The following is a 22071-nucleotide window of genomic DNA, read 5'->3' on the forward strand; positions in this document are numbered from 1 at the left end:
TAAGCCCCGCTACCAGATAAAGACGTCAAACTATTCATGGCTCACATAGTTCTACCGAGGCTATTTAACTTTTCATATGTGTATTCCCCGATAAATTTATAGAAAAAAGTACATAATCTTATAACCTTTTCTTATATATATTAATATTATAAATGTGAAAGTAACTCTATCTGTCTATCTGTCGCTCTTTCACGATCAAAGTAATGAACCGAATTTGATGAAATTTGATGTGAAGCAAACTTGAACACCAAGACACAAAGGCAAAAATTGTCTATATATGTACTATATATAGACAATTTTTGCCTAACACATAATAACCAACACCGTAAAACGCGAATGAAGATGCGGGCGACTACTATCTATTTAATAAATATGTTTTATTAATTTTATCTTTTTATTTCACCTTCTACCTATCTTGGTAGGGCTTTGTGCAAGCCCGTCTGGGTAGGTACCACCCACTCATCAGTTATTCTACCGACAAATAACAGTACTCAGTATTGTTGTGTTATGGTTTGAAGGGTGAGTGAGCCAGTGTAACTACAGGCACAAGGGACATAACATCTTAGTTCCCAAGGTTGGTGGCACATTGACGATGTAAGGAATAGTTAATATTTCTTACAGCGTCATTGTCTATGGGCGATGGTGACCACTTACCATCAGGTGGCCCAAATGCTCGTCCGCCAACCTATACCATAAAAAATACCTTAAATTACGATTCTTGTCATTCATAAGAAATCTTAAATATAAATATTAAGTAATTTATATTTTCTTAGAGTTTTTACGTAGTAGGTATTTATATAAGGCGAGAGAAAATATTTAATTGGTACGCGCGCTTTTGTGACACACTGTGGTATGCTTATAATTAGTCAACGGGTTAACCAAAAGTTTTTACCTGTGAAATAAAAAACGTATATAAATATAAAAAAAGGTTTTATTTATAATTAATACTATTGTATTTCAACTCAATTGATTAGGAGGTTTTGGTTGATTAATGTATAAAAAATATAACAAATATACTTGCAGTAACATAATTATAAAAAGATAGAGCAGTAATATAAACATTATTCATTTATATTTTATATTATTATATTTATCTAATAAAAACAAGCAAATAATATCTAAAAAAACGTGAGCATGTGTTATACGTAAGCAAGGCGTAATGGGGAGAAGGTGAAACAAACCAGTAATTTTTAATAAAATATCTTCTACAGCTTAATAATATTGTCTGCTTCGGTACAATGTAACTACAAATGCAGCAAATTCGCAGGTAACATAATAATTAAGTCTCTGATGGAAGCGCCGGAACATAAAGCTAAGGTTTAACTGCAACCAGCTGCGCCCCGGGAGTTGTAAGCTTCGATTAATAATTCTAGTGTTTCTAGAAGCTGAATTTGTTATAATTTTTACCTAAAGAAAAGGTTACATTTTTTTATCGTGTATTTGATGATGCTTACAAATTAAATATGATGTGACTTACCCCTTTTTTCAAATAGGTTAAAACAAATTAAATCACAAACGTTCAAAGGGAACGAAATACGACTATAATATAATTTACAACGCCAGCAAAGCAAAAATGAATAATATGGTAACAGTTATAAAAGAAAGTCTTTTACTATAATCGGCTGAACCTTCCCTTTCATCAAACGAAATAATTACAGAAAAAGACGCTCGATTTCATAAGCACTTTGTACAGAATACCATTAGTTTATTGGAATTTATTCCTTATGTTCAGAGCAGTAAGAACCACAGGTGTATTTCCTCAGTCGCTCACTGTACACGTCAGAGCTCAAGGCGATGCGGCAAACGCTATTTGGAACTAAAAATTATGACCCAGAAAATGTCGAGGGCTGGTAATAAAAGACAAGACTTCTCAGCAAATTGTCACTAGTCTTAGTAGCAGCGACAACTACTATGTAAAGTTACCTTGTTACAAATCGTTCCATAAATTGACATCGCTTTAAATTATCCGATATCATTTCTGTCCAAATTCTAATTTTATTGTATATTCTCTCTTTTGTTTTAAATTTCCATTCGTGTTTCATACTGTGCAAAAAAAAACAATCACAGCTTAGTACTGAGTACGAAATTATCTGTTTATATATATTTTAAATAAGAAAGTTGATGCTGGTATTCTGATATAAAAAATGTTAACTTTAACTGAAGTATCCGAAGAAGAATATAAAGAATTTGCGACAGGGGTTATTGATCCTCGAATATTTTATAAGAATTTTTACGTGCTTTTAAAATGTTTTCAAGTACTCGACGCTCCGATTCCAAAATGGACGTAAGTCGATGTTCAGTACCACTTCGCGTCTTGATAAATTTTCTGAACATTATCGCTTATAGCAATATCTAATTGCTTTGTTTTTTCTAGCTCATTGGCTAAAATTTTCATGGCGCTTTGTGCGCTTACTGCTCAGAGTCTCCTATCATTGAGCATATACCATGGAGTTGACAATTTTGATATATCATTCATGACAGAAGCAGGCACTTACTTTATTGTGATGTCATACGAGCTGCTGATTCTCGCCTGCACCAAGTTAAATATAGCCAATTATCATGGTTTACAACGTAGCATGAAAGAAGATTTTACATATGTCTGCAATAAGGGTGGAAAATACAGGTAAAAATATTTATCATGTTATCAACGAGTTCAATTTTTTTATTTAAATGATTTATTTAAAAACGAAAGAATAAAATCAATGTAGCATTTTTTTCCAATTTTCTCAATATTGTGATTTGTTTAAAAATATTACCGTATGTATTCAATATATGTATACTATATTCAAAAGAAACTAGCTTTACTAAAAAATATTTACAGTAAAGTATTTCATACAAGTATCAAGACTTAATACATTTGTAACATCCATAGAAATATAGAATATAAGCAATATAAAAACAAGCATTTTTCATTTTCTAAGCCGAATATAATTACTATGCGAGATTTTATTGTAACTTACAGAAATTTATAAATTTCTCCTCCATTGGTAACGTGAAACTGATTTTAAGTAAGTAACAACGAAGATTAGACCCACAGCGATACAAATAAATTTAATGTGATTTATTAAAAATTATAATTTATTTTCTAGGAAGACTTTTTTTTACAGTCAGATACAAACACGTAAAGTATGCAAGGTGGCGATGATTTTGATTGGTGCTTTAGCCGTAGCCATGATAGCAATTGCTATATTTGCACTTGTATATTATTTGGCAACTCACGAACGAAGTGAAGGAAACAGACCACTTCTTTTCCCGTTTTGGGCATTCGATACCGACTTCGGAGCGACGCCAACTTACGAAATAGCATTTATATTTGCAAATACATGCGTTAGTGCATACGCATTTAATTACATTTGTTAGTATAAAATAATTATTTAAGACATTTATATATTTATTTTCTAAAAATTACTATCAGACCATCACTGTTTTGACATTGTTCTTTTATATTTTTGGTATCCTATAGTCATGGTTGTCACCCAAATAATATGGATCAGAGAAATAGCGGCCAAAGCTGATATCGTCATACTGTGCATCCAGGACCTAATGGACGGAATACACCCAACTAATGACAGCAACGAGAAAAAATATTTCAGCATGCTTATAAAATATCGAATGAAGGAAATTATGAAACAACATCATTCAATGATTACGTAAGAATATATGAAATGTATATATTGTGTATTAAGGTGTATAAAATTAGACACAGTAAGAAATCCACGAGCTCTAAGATCCTTATATTAATTTTACTAGTACATTGACTCAGTACATCGTCGATCTATGATATTGATCGATCATAGAATGGTAGGAGATGGAGGCCGTTGTTGGTTGATTTTTAACAGAACTGCCTATGTGGATCAACCAGTGCCATCAAATTGATTGTTTTGGTAACTCTTATCCTTAATATACAATGTGTAGGACTTTTTAGTTCCCCGTTAGCAAAAAAGCCTAATATCGAGATAAATAAAAAATAATGCCAAGGGTTGTAATGTTGACATTTATCCCGAAATAATTGCAGTATATAATAAATACAAAGTAGAAGTTATCGTAATATGTATAACAATATAAACTAACGGGTATAGAAGTCTTTTATTTTACAAGTCTTTAAGCTAACTTACTTTTCATAAATATTGTACGGCGCTTAAAAGTAGCATGTAAAAAACTTGGTTTAAGTTTTTAAAAGGAGAAAATGTGCTGCTTGTTTCAATAGTGTAACTAGAGTATACTTTACTTTTTTTATAGCTTGATGGAACATTATGCCAAAGTTTATAAGAAACTGCTGTTGTTCGAACAAAAAATTAGCGCTCCCGTTGTTTGTCTGAGCGCTTACTCTGCGACTGAGGTTACGTATTTACAGTTTAACCATTTAAACATACCTTACAAATGTCTTTTGTATCTTATACCTAATAATATTTAATGTTTTCTTTTAGAAAATGGAGACGGGCGAATTTAATGCGATTCTGATGGTCCTTTGTCTCGGGGCAATCGTATTAATATTTGTACCGAGTTATTTATGTACATACTTGTCAATTAAGGTAAGTCAACAATAACAAAAAACAACAACAGTCTATAAATTTACTACTAGTGTTGTGTGGAATACACATGTCGCAGAATTTTTATAAAATTAGACACATGCAGTCTTCACGATGTTTTCCTTCACCGCCGAGGACGACATAAATTATAAACACAAATTAAGCACATGAATATTCATTGGTTCTTGCCTGGGTTTGAACCCGTAATCATCGTTTATTATATACATTATTATAGACATTTTCATATAAAACCACTGCACATTACATTCAAACCTCAGCTTTCGTGCCCAAGTGGAACTTCTTACGTTACAAGAAGGCTTTCTTCTTCATTTCAAGATCTATTTTAGTGTAATTTTTAAAACACTAATTATAAGGAAGCAAAGAAAATATCATGTTACATTTTAACTTCCATTACGTTTTATAATATTGATTTATTTTAGTTTAATACATTAATTAATTTCGGGACCTCATAAACTAATAAAAAAAAACCCAATTTTAAAGCTGTAATACAATTTATCCTATCACTCACTCGGCAAGTGCTATAGGGCAAGTTCATAAAGAAAATGATATAATATTCATATAAATTATATGAATATTATATTTTTCTTTCTGTCTCGTACGAAGCGAGGCAGGTCGCTAGTAGCACATACCTATAATTCTACTCTCGACATTTGATTAAATTTGTTAACAAAGTGAAATGTAGGGTTCACGAAGAAAACTCATCATATAACTTCGGTTAGAATCCGAGTATAACATATTATGGAATTTATTATAAATTCATTTTTATTTTAAAATGTACAAAAATACACATCCCGAAGTAAATACAAACTCATATTATTAAAACACATTTCAAGTTGATAGTCATCGGACTCTATAGCAGTAGATGAAAATCAACGCCATATATAACGAAAGATAAATTTTTGATTTTTGAAATTAACATTACACTAACACCTGTAAATTTCCACTGCTTGGCTAAGGTCTCCTCCCCCTTTGAGAAGGTTTGGAGCATATTCAACCAATATGCTTCAATGTGGTTTGGTAAATACACATGTGACAGAAATTCGTTAAAATAAGACACGTGCAGGTTTCCTCACGATGATTTCCTTTATCGCCGAGCTTGAGATGAATTATAAAAACATAACAGGCCTGTCTGGATTTGAACTCGCAATCATCGGTTAAGAAGCACGCATTCTATCCACTGGGATATGATGAAATAAACTTCTTTTTTTTCTTTGTTCAGGTCAGTTCAATTTGCTATGCATTCTATGACATCCCCTTCTGGAATGCTGGTCATGTCATGAGACCGTATCTAGTACTTATGACGCAAAGATCTCTGAGACCTCTCCCGCTAGAAGCGCCGGGTTTCGAAGAAGTGTCCGTGCAAACATTTGCTAATGTAAGTTTTCTCATTATACTCCAAAACTTTGTCATGTCTTTATTTTAATTAACTAATTTATTTTTACCCAAGTGCACGAAGTAAATTATATCCATACCTAATGTTATAAATGTAGTAGTGATTCCCTTTGTTACCTTTTCACGCTTAAACCGATGTACCGATTTAGATTAAATTTAATATGGTGACAGTGTAAGTCCCCTGGAAAAACTACTTTTTTTAATTCATTCCTAAAATTGGAGAATGGTCATAAAAATTGTTTTATCAAGAGCCGCAGGTTCATCTAGTAAAATGTTTTAGATAACACAAAACAAATTTGGTTTCTTCATTATATCAGTGTATGAAATTTCCGTAAACGCCTACAGGTCGTCTTAAAAGTTATTTGTTGTATAGTCTTATTAGTACTCGCAAAGACCTAGCAAAACATTGCTTTTATACTATAGGTATTTTGTCCACTACGAATAAAATTAATTTAAGGCTGTTACATATATTTCAAAGAAAAAAATTGTTTACACGAATATTTCATCTTTACAGAAAATGGCGTCGGCGTATTCTTTTTTCAATATGCTGAGACAAGCAAATATATGAGTGTCCGCACTGAAGCATCACAAATTCGATAATGAATACAATATTGCACATTTAATTAGCTTATTATAATATCACGGCATTTTTTAAAATTGTATTAATTCAAGAATATATAAATAAATCATTTTTGGAAAGTATATGATTCGGCTTATTTTGAGCTGAAAATAGTGTAAGTTTTTCTCCTCTTAAAATATATACACAAAAGCTTTAAATATATTAAATAATTTAATAAAATTCCTATACATGATACGTAATATATATAAATAATAATAAACTAATTAGTAGCCCGGCATTATTTGAATATTTTATATGACCGACTAAAAGACTAAAAGTCATATATTTTAGCCTAATATCAGGACTAACATCGAGAATAACTTAAAAATACTAACAGCTAATATTAAAACTCCCTTTGAGCATATTTTAAATTGTGTTCAACTTTTAATTTCACGTGATGTTTCTTTATATTTCGTGTAAAATAATGTGAAAATATTTTGTATACAAAATTTTCCGTCGTACTTGTAAAAATTTATTCAATTTAATTTCATGTTATCAGTTTGATCGTTCACAGGCCAACAGAATAAAAAGATGTGGACATTTTTCTCAAGGTTGTGTATTTATCCAAAATGAACTGAAATTGGTGAAATTTTATATAAAACAAGTTTGAACTCTAATAAAGAACATAAAGTTTTATACCTATCACTTGCAGTGGGATTCTGTAAAAAATCACTTCGTATCTCACTCGTAAAATGTTGACAACTGCCTTAACGTGATACAACATTTTGATACGTATATCTTATAAATTTTATAGTCATTGACACATGTAACATTCTGATACATTCAGACATTTTTAACTTTACCGTTTCGCAAATTCAAGTCATTTATATAAAATACATTGGTGAAAAAGGCATATTATTCGATACAAGATTTTGTAGATGATAAAAAAGCTTGGAATTAATACCTGTTGACTTCCAGGCAGGATACATTACATACCCATATAATAATTTGGATTTAACTAATATGATTGTATTTTTTAAATGTTGAAAAAAAGTAACTACTCAGCTTCTTGCCGGTTCTTCTCGGTAGAATCTACTTTCCGAACCGGTGGTAGCTTCACTTAATTGTTAAATTACGATTCAAAAGTGCTTGTAAAAGCCCACTTGAATAAAGTTTGTTTTAATTTTGAAATTTAAAATTCGTGTTCTGCGGTGAGATTCGAATTTCTTGTTACAGAATAGCCCTACAGATGACACGTGCCGAGGGGCGACAACTAGTTTTAAATAAAGCGCGACGTTGAGGTATTTGTAGATAACTCAATCAATACACATTCTCCCAATATTACTGTATCCTATATAATTATTGTATTATAGTATTCACAACAGTATTTGACTCGGCTTATAAAATACAGTAAAGTATTTACAGTAAAGTTGAGCGTGTGTCACTAATGTCAATATAAGAAAAACTATCAAACAAAACCAATACAACACTAAAAACCACAATTAAATATTTTGTACGCATCCAGAAGAGTTTACAAGTCGCGCATCTGGATTTCAAATTTTCATTTAGATTTTGATGATTATACAAATTCACAAAAAAAATACGATTTTTGTATTAAATACCAACAGTTTTTAATTTTTGTTCATTTAGATTTGTGTGTGTTTTTATAATTATCTCAAAAAGGTTTTACTATAACGGATAAATCCGTTAGGATTGGAGAACGTAACAAAATTAGAGAGCAAATAAGTGCCGGTACCGACTATGTATTTGTCTCACCTCCCGACGCCGCCGCGTCTACGTGACCAGAATGAGTACACTTCTATTCAATTGATATACGTCCCCGTTTATTCCACTATTCCAGTATATTTGTTTTGGATTTAGGATACAGATAAATTTTAAATTCAAACGATTTGATGTTGATATTTTTATCATGTTGATATGTGTACTTACGCAAAATTTGTTTGTACTTTATCTGAATAAATAATATTTGTTTGTGATATAAAATAAACTGCATAAACTAATTTAATACTGTTGTAAATAACTAGAATTCTAATAAAATTTAAAAACAATTTTTCAATGTACCACAATTAATAAAATTTAACACAATTTAATTGGACGCGTAGTCAGCGTTCAAACATGAAAACTGTAATTATAATATTAAGAATTAGCAAAAAGTATTTAATTAATCGTATCTTAAATCGTATTCCAATATGCATTATTTACTACAACTAGGTATGGATATGTTGTATTAATAAGGGTTTTGAAAAATATTTATGTTCAATTTAGGGATGAATTTTATGATTTATCTATCATTACATCTAAAATATCTCGTATACTAATTTATCTTTATTATAATACAGGGTAGATCTAATAGTTAATTACAAAAATAGTAACTAACAACTACTATACACATATTTCTGTTTTATTTATGCATAAAAGATAAATGCAATTGCAAACTTTTCTATAGAAATTTTGGATCAACAATTTTCCGATAAAAAGTTACAGTGAGTATTGTATTTTTGCCGGCATTTGTCACGAATGCTCCCGAACCGGGCTTGTTTTTCGATTGTGTAGAACAAATAAACGTATACACATATATACAAATATTATAAATGCAAAAAAGTGTGAAAAAGTAGCTCTATCTTTAAAGTTTTTACGGCTAAACTACTAAATTGAATTTTATGAAATTTGGTATGAAGCGAGTTTAAGTCTTATAGGCTACTTTTTACACCTAAAACGTAGGACACATATAAATTGCTTATTAGCTTATTTCTGATCTGATTGATAAAAAATTTGTTTGACATTTCTTGTACGAATAATACATGAGTCCTACAGTCAGTGTTAAATAAAAAAACATTCACACAAACTTCAATAAAACATCCGGTAAGGTTTTTTGCAACTCTATTAACATCTCATAAAAACTCTAAACATATAATAAAATAAGTCTCCTGAGCGCAATATCGAACAAAACATGTAAATTATGATGCCTCGATGAACATTGAAAAAAGACAAGGAGAAATGAAGCGAGCTTTATCCAATAATAATTCTCACTTGAGTCGCTCTATTTGCTCTCCGTCGAATCATCTGATATTGAATATGGATAAAGTGAATTATACTCGGAGTGGCGGCCAGCGTCGACTCGCAGACAGTCTGATAAGAGGATTACTTACAACTTATAATTGTTTCTTTATATTTTGAAGAAAAGATAATTCCAATCTCCGTTTTAATTGTACGATTTCTATCATGATTTTTTGTACAAATCAGACATCATTTGTCTTGTATAGTATCTTACTTGTTTTACCTAGTGGTAGGGCTTTATGCATACCCGTCTAAGTAGGTACCAACCTCTCGTCAAATGTTCTTTCACGAAACAACATTAATTAGCATATTTGTTTGAAGGGTTAATAAGCCAGTAATATGAGCAAGAGGGACATCATAGTTTCCATGAATTATTATTATTTTAATATTTGTTTTGGCTGACGTCAGCACATCTATGATGACTAATTCCCATCAACCATTCCTAATTGCCTATCCGCTAACCGGAATTACCTATGCAGCAGAATTTTGTCAATATCCCCACATCCCAAAAATATATTTTTAGGAAACCTCCTGGCGCGCTCACCGATATCCCAAGACCATAATGAGTGAGGCACGCCCAAAGCGCGACACTCGGATTTTTTACGCCCCCTTCATCCTGGATTAAAACGGCAGGCCCGTTTTAATAAGCCTAAGCGTTCCTCTTTTTGCTTTCACACATCATTCATCCAATTGAGTTGAAACTTTGTATAGTCGTTGTTGGTCTTTGTACGAAGTTTCCATAATACCATCAAAGCATAAAAAGTGGCGAATCGTATCGAATAACTGTTCCTTTTCAATGCAATTTTCACGTCCAAGTAACAAATGGTCCATATAATGTTGGGACGTATTGAAATTTTGATTTCAAAGGGAGAAGTACACGTGAAACCCGTCATTCTTCGAATTCACTCGATTATTCGATTATTATTCGATACGGTTCGACGTGTCATTCGTTCAAGTACTAAAATGTAAATCGAAATGGTCATGTATTTTCTTTTAATACGTCAATCGTAACGAACCCTGGACATGTAAATAATGATTACACGAAAATATCAGCTTTGTTAGAAGAAACCCGTTTGAACTGATTGATTTTCAGCGAACGGTGATAAATAAATAAACCCATGAATATGTTTTTGAGCTATTATTTCATTTCTAAAAATTAGATCACCAAAATGGGCAATAGTTTAGACTTACGAGCTCGCTTGCAGAGGTCATCATTTTATAACTGAAAGAGAACAAACATAAAACTTTATATCAAGAAATTGCATTGTGAATTAAGGTACAAATGGAGTTTTACTGGGCACGTGCAATTAAAGAGCGTAATTACATTCCTTTGAACGAGTTATCTTGTTACGAACTAATTCAATATCATACGAGCATTTTCACCAGCAAATAATATTTTCAGCTTTACATATTTTTTGCAGTTTATCGTATAACATGTTTTTCACGCGTGAACATGAGGATTAAATTATGTATACATATATTGCTGCTCGTTATTTTCTACTGAAAATTCAAATGTTACGTATTGTTATTGGTATTAACGTTACAAAGGTTTTGAGTTCTATGTTATAATACAAATAGAAAAAGTTTAAATATTCGAATAAATAGCTCAAAAAATTCGTTAATCATTGTTACAAAATTGTACGAACGAAACATTTTGTTTTCTCTGTTAAAGTGTTAATATCAAATTTAATAAAACAAATGAATTCATCATTTAGCCTGGATACAAACACAAAGGTATTGTTACGAAAGACTGAACAAAGAGGCTTAGGTACAGAGTTCATAACGACGGGCAGGTGATGTGTAAAAAATCGACTCACTGACTGGGCACAGTTAGGATTCGAGCGCTGACATGTTTCCAACTAACACAATTATAGCCCCCGAAGGCTAGCAATCTGCAGCCAATTCAATTAACATCAGCTTTTAAGGGTATACCTATAAACCTACCCATTGTTTGCTAGAGAATATCACAGACCTATTTGACAAACACAAACGGTGCTTTATTGACATTTCAATATTCTAATTTACATTGTTCAAGCCAAACGTAATAGTCGCTTGGTTATTTTAATTTATAATGAAGTCTTTATTATTTAAAATTGATATATTTTTATATGAATCTTTTAATTATTAAATGTAAATGAAACCTAATATATTTTTAATATAATTATATTGTATGGAAGATTAATATATGCTGGTAGATCGAGGTGAAGTGACCAAACTACTGACAAACTACTGCCAGCTCTTACTATGGCCGAACTTTATCGAATTAGCAGCCAGCTCTCGGGTGCTCTTGTCGAATGAACAGTTTCGAAATGTTTTCCAAATTGTATATTTTTCAATTCTATTCTCATTGTGTAGTGTCGCATTTTAGACTGTCGAAATACACGTACTTAAGAGTTAAGATTAACACTCGGTAATGTAATAATGATTTTAAATATGTCGTAAAATATGTTTATAAAATTAATAAAATATAACCAATAATGAAAATGTGCGTGCTTGAGTATGTCAATATTTACAATGTAAAAATATCAAGTAAAAAGGAAAAATCTTACAATTCCCTTAATAATGAAATAAAACATTTTTTTCTGGTATCGAGTAATTCACTTATATACATTTTAAATAAAATATAAAATAGCCTTTGTTATTAATACGTGCTTGTAGCTTCGGCAAAAACAGATCACATCCGAATTATGTATGCTCTCCTAAAATACCAATATTTATTTCTTATGTGAATATGATCTTGACACAAACGTAATAACCTGTAATATCATATGACCTAATATATTCGTCAATTTGACAAGTCGATTTACGTGAACTTGCTTTCTCGGGTTGGACTGACGCGAGAATATGTAGCGACGAATAGCGTCAAATAGCGCGATAGAGAACTTTTTCTATTGGTTTTATAAATGGGCAGTAATCGGTTTTATTCAATTTGTCGATGCTACATCTAAGTTGTATCGTACTGTATACTGCATTATCTATATACACACATACGCCAAACACATATATGTTTTTCTTAAACGTATTAAATTTATTTATTATTAATTTTAATTATACCTACTTATCATTTTTAATATTTATTGAGAAACCGAAACAATTTTTTCTATCGCTGACAACAAACGAAACGCCGGTCGGTTACTTTCTTTCAAATATTAGAGATTAGGTAACGTTATTTTGTTCTCAGTTCATGACAAGAAACAATTTACTCGTAAAATAATAAAATACAAAGAGAGCATGCTTATACTACGTTTCAAACTTCCGAATTAAAAAAAAAGTAAAACTTTATTCCCAAAAACGATAACATTGGCAAAATGATGAAACTAAACTGATTTTAATATCGTTCTTGAAACTTAAAAAATGTCTCGATATGAAAGATTGACATACAGTAGATCAGTACCTATTATTCTGCAACTAAAAAGAACAAATTAAAATTCAAAAACACCTATTTCATTTTTATTTGACAAGTAATGCAGTCAGACCTTATTTGGTATACTACCAGTAGTATACTATACAAATACTAGGGGACTATTCAGTCAAACCATTGGTCTAACTATTGGTTGTAATACGATAAATCCTTCATCCTACCTGTATTTAGACTGGCTTTAAACCAAAACAGATATTTGTAAAACCTTTATCGTGGTATTATCGTTTAGTTTAACATGATTCCATATCGACATTTACCCAATCTTCCGACAATTACAGCCCTAAACGTTAATGAAAATTTATTTGTAATTTATTTTTATTTAGATAATGCTAATTATGTTTACTAACTTACCTTTAATGGATGAATTTAGATATAGAACATCTGTAAATCAAAAACTACGTTTCATGCAAATTCTAGATTGAAGTATAATTTAATTTATGTTAAATTAGCATAAACAATATGTGCTTTTATTAAGTTATATCACGCTTGGCATAAAGCTAATATTGTGAATAGTGAATGATCGCTTAAGTTTACATCCGTTTTCATTAAACCGCCGCTTAATATTGTAAATTTAAGACAATATGCCTTAAGAGAATTATAACATCTTAAATATATTCATATCAATTATAATATTTTTCAACAGTAACTACAAATCTACAAAATTAAAAATATAAATGAACGTAAAGCTTTTGTATTAGTCTCTGAGCAAAAATATATATTTTAAACGTTCGATATCATAAGTAGTAGAAGAATATAAACTAAAGAAAATAAGTGAAAGAAGAATCTGGTGATTTGCTTTGCTTTTGAACACAATAATTATACGAGACTATTTATTTATAACAGAATAAAGTAAAATAAAGGTTCTAATGTTTAACACGAGAATTACACAATTCCTATTTTTTTTGTGTTTGTGATTGATTATCTTTGATTTTCCTGCCAATTAAAATTTTCACGTGGTAATATTTAATTAAAAAATATATATAGCTTACGAATCATGCAAACGTTGCCTAAATATTTGTGTGTCCTATAAACACGGAAACAGGTATAAATAGGTGAGTCAATACAATTAATTTCACCGATCTGATTTTTGATTGAAATTTATACATACATAATAAAACTAATTTTATAGCCAACGCTAGCGATATTATAATATTTGCTTCCAAAAAACGTTCTAATATTATCCTGTTTTTATATGAAAATAATGTGATTATTGGTAGATGTAGAAAAAACAAACCGATGTAACGATACCAAAGGATTTTATTATCTACCTTATTCGAGACCATTCTAGAATACCAGTAAACTCGTTTGACACACAAACTAAAAAGAAAAAAAATCTATATAGCCAGTAAACATCATTAAAGACCTATTTATTGATAAGTCATTTTGCAAGACCCAATGCCTTATGACATTGTTTATATTAGACAGCTCTAATAATTATATGCTACATATACATAACGGGTGAGCTAGGGCTAACGAAACATAATAAAATCTTTTAATGATTTGCTCAGTCAATATCTATCAATGCCTGGATTATTTTCTATGAATGCTCTCAAAGCTAAGCGCTATATATGTAATTATGTTGTATGTTTATATCTGTACTTGAACTCTATCCGCTACTCTTAAATATTCTTTTCTGCTCTAATCCTTAAGGTTTACCTGGAATAAATTTCATATAAAGTTTTCTTTTTACCCATATCATACTTGCTTGATCAGGCGACACTCTTGCAAGCCGCTTCATATCGAATTGATACTTTATGTTCAACAAACAATTTCTATAATACATACATAATATATTTTTGAGAGTCGAGATGGCCCAGTGGTTAGAACGCGTGCATCTTTACCGATGATTGCGGGTTCAAACCCAGGCAAGCACCGCTGTTTCGTATGCTTAATTTGTCTTTATAATTCAACTCGTGCTCAGCGGTGAAGGAAAACATCGTGAGGAAACCTGTATGTGACAAATTTCATAGAAATTCTGCCACATGTGTATTCCACCAACCCGCATTGGAACAGCGTGGTGGAATATATTCCAAAAACCTTCTCCTCAAAGGGAGAGGAGAAGGTTTTTGGAACATATTCCACGGGAATGGGAGGGAGGAAGGGGACCTTTAGCCCAGCAGTGGGAATTTACAGGCTGTTGTTGATATTTTTGACATTATAATAATCGATTCGATTATATATGTAGGTATATATTATTATTTAACAATTACATTATAAAGAATCATACATAAATATATTATGTTCAATTCAATATTTTAAATAGATTAGATATTAAAAATCAATGTGTCAAATTACATTATTAATAAATAAAATTTGTTGTCAATTCGTTAAAATAATATGTGCACAAAAGCTAAAGATATATAAAATGAAATACATGCATTTGATAGCTGTAAACCATTTCGAAAATCTCTTAAGCGACTATGACTCCATAAATATAGAATTTATGATATCATAATTTCATCTACATAAAAGTGGATACCCTTACGTCACGAATTTCAGAGACGTTACAAGCGCTCATAACTTCCACCGCCAAGTCTTTGTGATAAATCTCGTTTGTGAACATGAGATTTTCTGTAACATCTGCATTCGCCCGTTGTCGACCGCACCCGGCTTGTGGTCACGCTAAAACCTATTTGCCGGACTGACATTATCGGTACGGCAAATTTTCTACAATCTCGTGTCCTTTTGTGACCGTAACTGGTCATGACATGTCAATTACGTTATCCTGTAAAATCTGCTTAAATATAATATGTACGCGTGATCCTTAGAACTCGAGAAGGAAATATTAGTACCGATAAAAATAGTGCGGGGTTTTTTGTTAAGATATTTTTGATATAAAAATATCATGATTTATTTACCACGTTTTTCCTGTGTACGGTTACTTCGTTTTATTTTTGCTTAAATTTGATTGGATAGGTTTAGTTTCTATAGTAATATAAAATGACTCACTTATTTATTATTTAACATTCATAGACAACAATGCGGTGAAGATAGACCTTAAAACATTCATAAAATAATAGTTCTGCTTGCAAGTCAAACTGTACAGTTGATAAATCATCATTATTTTACTTTTGCAGATGATGCCGTGTCACATATTACACACATATTTATATCACTACTAAAACAAGTGAACTGAAGTGAACTTCAAGAAATAAATAAATAAAAATTTTAACAAAAAGAAAAACCGACTTCAATCAAAACACTATTTTAAAACAAATGAATATGCACTCAAAAGTAATAAAAATAATTGCGTATTCAACATATTTTTTAGACTCCTCCTAAGTAAAATGAAATGAAAAATATTACACTACTTAAAAGTCGATTTACGATTATATAATGTAGTTATAATTATTGCTATATTTGGAGCCGGTGTCAGCCAAGAAAACCCGAAGAAAAAAGACGAATTGATAACCTCCTCCTTTTTGAAGTCGGTTGAAAAGTATCAAATGGTTAATTTCACATTATAATCAAAACTTTTGTCGATTTTCATTTTTAGTCAAGCAGTTTACTGAAATATATTTACCTATTATTCTGTTAATCCAAGATATACAATCATTAAATAAAGTTAATTTTGCTGAATATTTACAAATATGATTCATAAATTATCTTGAATACCCGTAGTTACAAGATTCAAATATTATTTGAACTGGACGTCTAACTTGTCTTGTTTGAGGATCGCAGAACTTTTTATGGCGAAAGTTATGTGACGGTGCTTCTTATACAAGAATGGAAAAAAAAAGTCTTGATCCCATAATTGAGAAAAATCATATGATCGAAAGCAACAAGTCATAAGATCCTACAATCAGTAGGTTTAAGTACTCGAAGAAGAATTCGTTACCGTGTGACTCAATAAAGAAGACTCGATAAATTCAGGTAAATCCAAACTACTGAATTGCTCACAAAAAACCATTGAAGAGTTCCGCAGACTGATTTCATCTTCAGATCACATGGATGTTTTTAAATAACTGTTTTCTCATCTGAAATATGTGTTTTTTATGGTATAGGTTGGCGGACGAGCATATGGGCCACCTGATGGTAAGTGATCACCATCACCCATAGACAATGACGCTGTAAGAAATACTAACTATTCCTTACATCGTCAATGTGCCACCAACCTTGGGAACTAAGATGTTATGTCTCGTGTGCCCGTAGTTACAATGGCTCTCTCACCCTTCAAACCGGAACACAACAATACTGAGTACTGTTATTTGGCGGTAGAATAACTGATGATTGGGTGGTACCTACCCAGACGGACTTCCACAAAGTATGTCTTATATGTCTAAATGCGGACTAAATCATAAAGCCCAATCGTAGAATTATCTGATTAGAACACGTTTATACGCTATATATGACCGATGACTAAGTAGCAAAACGTTAATTAATTATGCGTCAATTTAATCGCAGATATTTGACCCACGATTTATAATATATATTTATACAGTTATTAAAGACAAATATATTTGAATTTAGGTGACGTAATTTTCAGACCTTTACACGCCAACAGGTATATTAGGAATTTTAAAAAAATGTGATGGTCGATTGCTTAATTAGGCTTGGCCACTACCATGACCCATACTTTATCTTTATCTTTTTTATTTTAAAGTTTTCATTAAAAAAATAAAAATAAAAACGATATGAAGAAATTTTTGTTATAGAAAATTTATATTTAAACGAAATAAATAAAATCACTATGTCTCCGTTGTGTTACTCGAGATGAGAGGTACGAAAAGCTAATATTATTTTTATCGTACATTGCTTAAACACATAAATACATTAAAAAAGAGGTCAAGTACAATTTAACAGACAAATCTTATTCACCGTTTGAAACAGTTAACGGAAGTACAAGAAATTATTGGATCTAAAAATGAATTTATTCAATAAAAGCGCCAATTCCTCACCTTTTATTAAATTATAGAGATAGACCGAAATATTTTATGTTTAAAATCTTTAACTCTATTTAGCAAATATTAATTTCATTCAATTACAATTTAATTGTAGTATAGAACTCCAAAGCTGGTATAGTTATAGGTATTCATAATTCAGGAAGTATCAAACTGACTGGAAAAAATATTTAGTCTACATAGCTTTCGGACTATTGCTCTAAGTAGCGAATAAATTATCATAAACGTAACCCAATGAGCAATGGAATATGTACAATTTAAATTTGACGCAGCTCACAGCTAGTAACATATAAATTGCATACATTTCAAAATAGAGTTCACTTTCAGTAAAAATAGTTCTTTAGCATGACAGGACACGAAGCGCATCCGCTAGGCATCGCCGCCAAACGATGAGTGACATCTTATTTCCTCAAAGTGGAGCTATGTGACGCCGCTGTCACGGGGACGTGCATTATTCCGTTGTAAGGCAGCGGAAACCTGGGACATGCCATTTTCAATAAAATTGAAACCCACTTTTAATATCGACGATGTATGCAACGGCCTTTCTGATTACATCGTCCGAGCAATTTTTTTATTACTTTAATTATGAACATTTTAAAATGTTAACATATTATTTGTACTGTATTGCACAATTCAACTTTGACATTAAACTTTAAAAATTGACACCCAATTAGGTACGAATTCATAAATATTAAAATATGCAAATAAGACAACATAAGAAAAAAATACATAAACGCAATGTGAATTTCGAACACTGACTAATTCAAATATTCATTTGTCTTCATTACGAAATTAAGATTATCAAAAAATAAATCTTACTAAAAAAATAAATAATAATAATCCGTTAAAATAAAGAAACTTCAAATAGAGATCTATTCGATCTCAAAGTATATTTTTAATTAACACATACATATATAATTTTCATTTCATTTCAATAACCCTCTAACCTGATCAAAATTAAACAGGATTATTAATATTAACTGTCATCCTTAGGTAGCTAATGTTTGTGGAGAATGTCTTTACGGTCTGTTGAGTAAGATGTTTCGAGTTCCTATTCATAAAGATTAAGAATCTGAGAACTGTCAGACTTAAATCTTGTTTAAAATGTGTTGGTTTTGAGCTACATAAATATTTATTTAAAAGAGATGTTTACTAACAAAGTATATGTACCGATATAAATATCCATCAATAACATCTGCTTTTGAATATTTGGCCTGAGAAGCACTGCATTTTTTAGATATAATATGCGACACAACAAATTAAATAAAACTAAAAGGAACTCAAGGTAAATGACATTAAAACAATCCTCAAAAAAACTTTAAACATTTATTTTTAATAGATTTAAGAATAATATAGTGCGATTATGTTCGTTCTCTTTAAGTCCAAAATGAATGAATAAAGTAAACAAAAATATGTCTACATAAATGTTATCGGTTATAGAAAATGTACGACCTGGTATGTTACAGTATAGATACTTACATATGTTTAATCCTTAGACAAGCATCGGATATCGATAGTTTATTAAATACCCAAACTCCCACAAATTTATTGTACACGTAAGGTAAATCAGATTCGTTATTAATGACTATAGCGTAGACAGTGTTTTATTTATAAGCTTGTTTCATTTACATCTCCTCGACTACTTAAATAATTTGTGAAACGTACAAAATTGTACGCGTCAAAAGATTTACATGGTTTTCTTTACTATACTGTTCCACTGCATAAAATACAAGGAACCACACTTTGCTCTCAAAGCGATCTAAAAACTCGAAGCCACAGCAGCCTCATCTGTAGTCGCGGCCCGTTAATAATTCATGAACAGGCGAGCTCGTGGCCCTCATCAACCCGCTTAATACCGCGTTACATGCTCTTTATCTCTAAACCGGGGACTAAGGTGTTTCCGATTGAGATACTTGACAATTTAACTCTGTTACCTTATAAAATATTATTAAATATATATTACGCGTTATTGTGGAACTTCATATTTATTTTGAAACATAAAATCTTTACTTATATTATAAAAGATAAACTTTTTATGTATGGATGATTGTCGTTCGATTGATTTCTTTGGTTTTTAATGAAACTTTACTTTATTTATTCTATATAACTTATTGTATATATACATCAGAATAACGCAGATATAAATATTTTTGGTAGCATAATAATCAGTCATATTATTTAAATTCTTGTGAATGTATCTTTTTTAGCACAGGTATTAGTCGCTGATGTGATTTTCCATATGTGTTTTTTCACTATGCGAAACGTAGGTGTTCATAGAGAGTTTCTTAAACACACTTTAAGTTGTCGTGATATATATATTATGCTTGTTTTGACCGCAAACATTTATTAATTTGATCAGCGTGTACTCGTTGTCGCATACAATAATAATAAAGAGGTAAAATTTATTCGTATGTATGTTGATCTCCGAAACTATTGATCCAATTCAAAAAAGTTTCACTGATATATATATAATTTTGTTCATATCATTTCACTTTATAAATATTTAGTGCGAAGCCGGGGCGTCGCTAGTAATATATAAAGTTTACTATTCCGCTCTTTGTCTGTTTCATGTCACGTTATAACAATATTTTCAGACGGAAGTATGCTGTCAGTAAATATTCTTATAAATACATACGAATACTATTTATATAGGAACTCATAAATAATACGTCAAGCAATACATTTCCGCGCTTAAGTAGATAGCTTCAAGCTGTCATCGCATTACAGCAAGCTAAAGCCAGCGGCTTCCTTTGTCAGAAAGATCAACTTCTAGACGACAGAGGATGTCTAAGCAGCAAAATTAGAAAGTGATTTTATTCGATTATGATTTTTAAATAGGGACATACTTATTAATACTTTTAACTGTTATTTATATACTATTTTTAACAAATTAAACACTACTTCAATAGCATATAGTGTACGATTGTAATAGGAGAGTTCCCTTGTGTATCACCGTAACTCATCATCAGATATTAACAAAATGTATATAAGACCATTTCGAAATAACCAACTATAAAAAAAATAATAATTAGCAAATCCTTCTTGGCTATATAACATGGAGCTATGCTCCATCACACAAACAATTGCGAAACATCCAATTGGGAATATATTCCTTTTACAAATCCCATTAAAAATTACATAGTAGAACTTTATGATTTTCAACAAGTCTCAATCGTGATGACGGTAATAAGAATCCTAGTAATTGGATTTCTTTCATATATTTGTTTTGAGTTTTTATGATACTCTACAATGTTATCCTATGAATGCCTTTCAATACTTCATAAGCTACCCAGTATAGTATGGGCATAAATGCTTATATTTTGCCTCGCACTGTGTGTGCATAGTTAACGTATCTTCGAAAGGTTGGTTTATAACGCTATGTTGCTCAAACATGCTCCAGGTTATTTGATTTTCTCTATAATAACAACTAAACATCCGACTCGAAATCAAATTAGTAATATTAAGGATAATATTTATTAAATGTATTACTATAAAACAGGCAAGCAAGCTTTTCTAAATCTTTGATTTAAGTATGTTTTCGCAATTTTGGAAGAATGTTTTTTAAAGCTTTTAACGCCAAAACTCTATGCAATTTATTAATCTGTGCCCCTGAAACCTTTTTTCGCTAATTGTATAATGCGTATAGCCTTTCATCAGAAAAGCCTATAGAGTGGTTATTTGATATGAAGCTTTCAAAACAATTGCTCTGTTACGCTGCTGAAATTCAATTAAATAAAATTGTTAAAATGTATATTTCATCTGTCCCTGCGCTTATACGAATTAAAATGACGCTTAAGTTGAATAAATGTATTATTTCTGCGAAATCAGAAATCGGAATTACCTATCTTTTATGATAAACTCTCCGTATACTTTTCGCTTCTCTTTTTTTTATAACTACAAACTGCATTTTTTGTCATCAATCAAGGATCTAATTTCCATAATAAACTTGTATACAATACAGACTTTCTGAATAGTCTAGTAAAACTATATTATGTATCATTAATTTGATCATGCAATCGAAGACTGACCTTTGTATAAATGAATAGGAACGTATTATAAAAAATATAATGCATAATTTTGTTGTATTGTATGCGATGTTAGTAAGGCACTTATATCACTTCTGTATTCCTAATTTCTGATTTGTCACATAGGTCATTCGATTTATATAGA

General features: G+C 30.8%; 1 protein-coding gene across 1 annotated transcript; it reads left to right on the forward strand.

Annotated features, from left to right (window-relative positions):
- Positions 1-2144: 2144 nt before the first annotated feature.
- Positions 2145-6510, forward strand: LOC124532445. Its single transcript, XM_047107348.1, has 8 exons — positions 2145-2284; positions 2375-2623; positions 3090-3355; positions 3464-3650; positions 4240-4339; positions 4428-4532; positions 5770-5925; positions 6457-6510. Exons 1-8 carry the CDS (start codon positions 2145-2147, stop codon positions 6508-6510), a joined length of 1257 nt encoding a protein of 418 aa, XP_046963304.1.
- Positions 6511-22071: the final 15561 nt, after the last annotated feature.

This window comes from Vanessa cardui, chromosome 9 (genome assembly GCF_905220365.1).
Source record: "Vanessa cardui chromosome 9, ilVanCard2.1, whole genome shotgun sequence".
Taxonomy (NCBI): domain Eukaryota; kingdom Metazoa; phylum Arthropoda; class Insecta; order Lepidoptera; family Nymphalidae; genus Vanessa; species Vanessa cardui.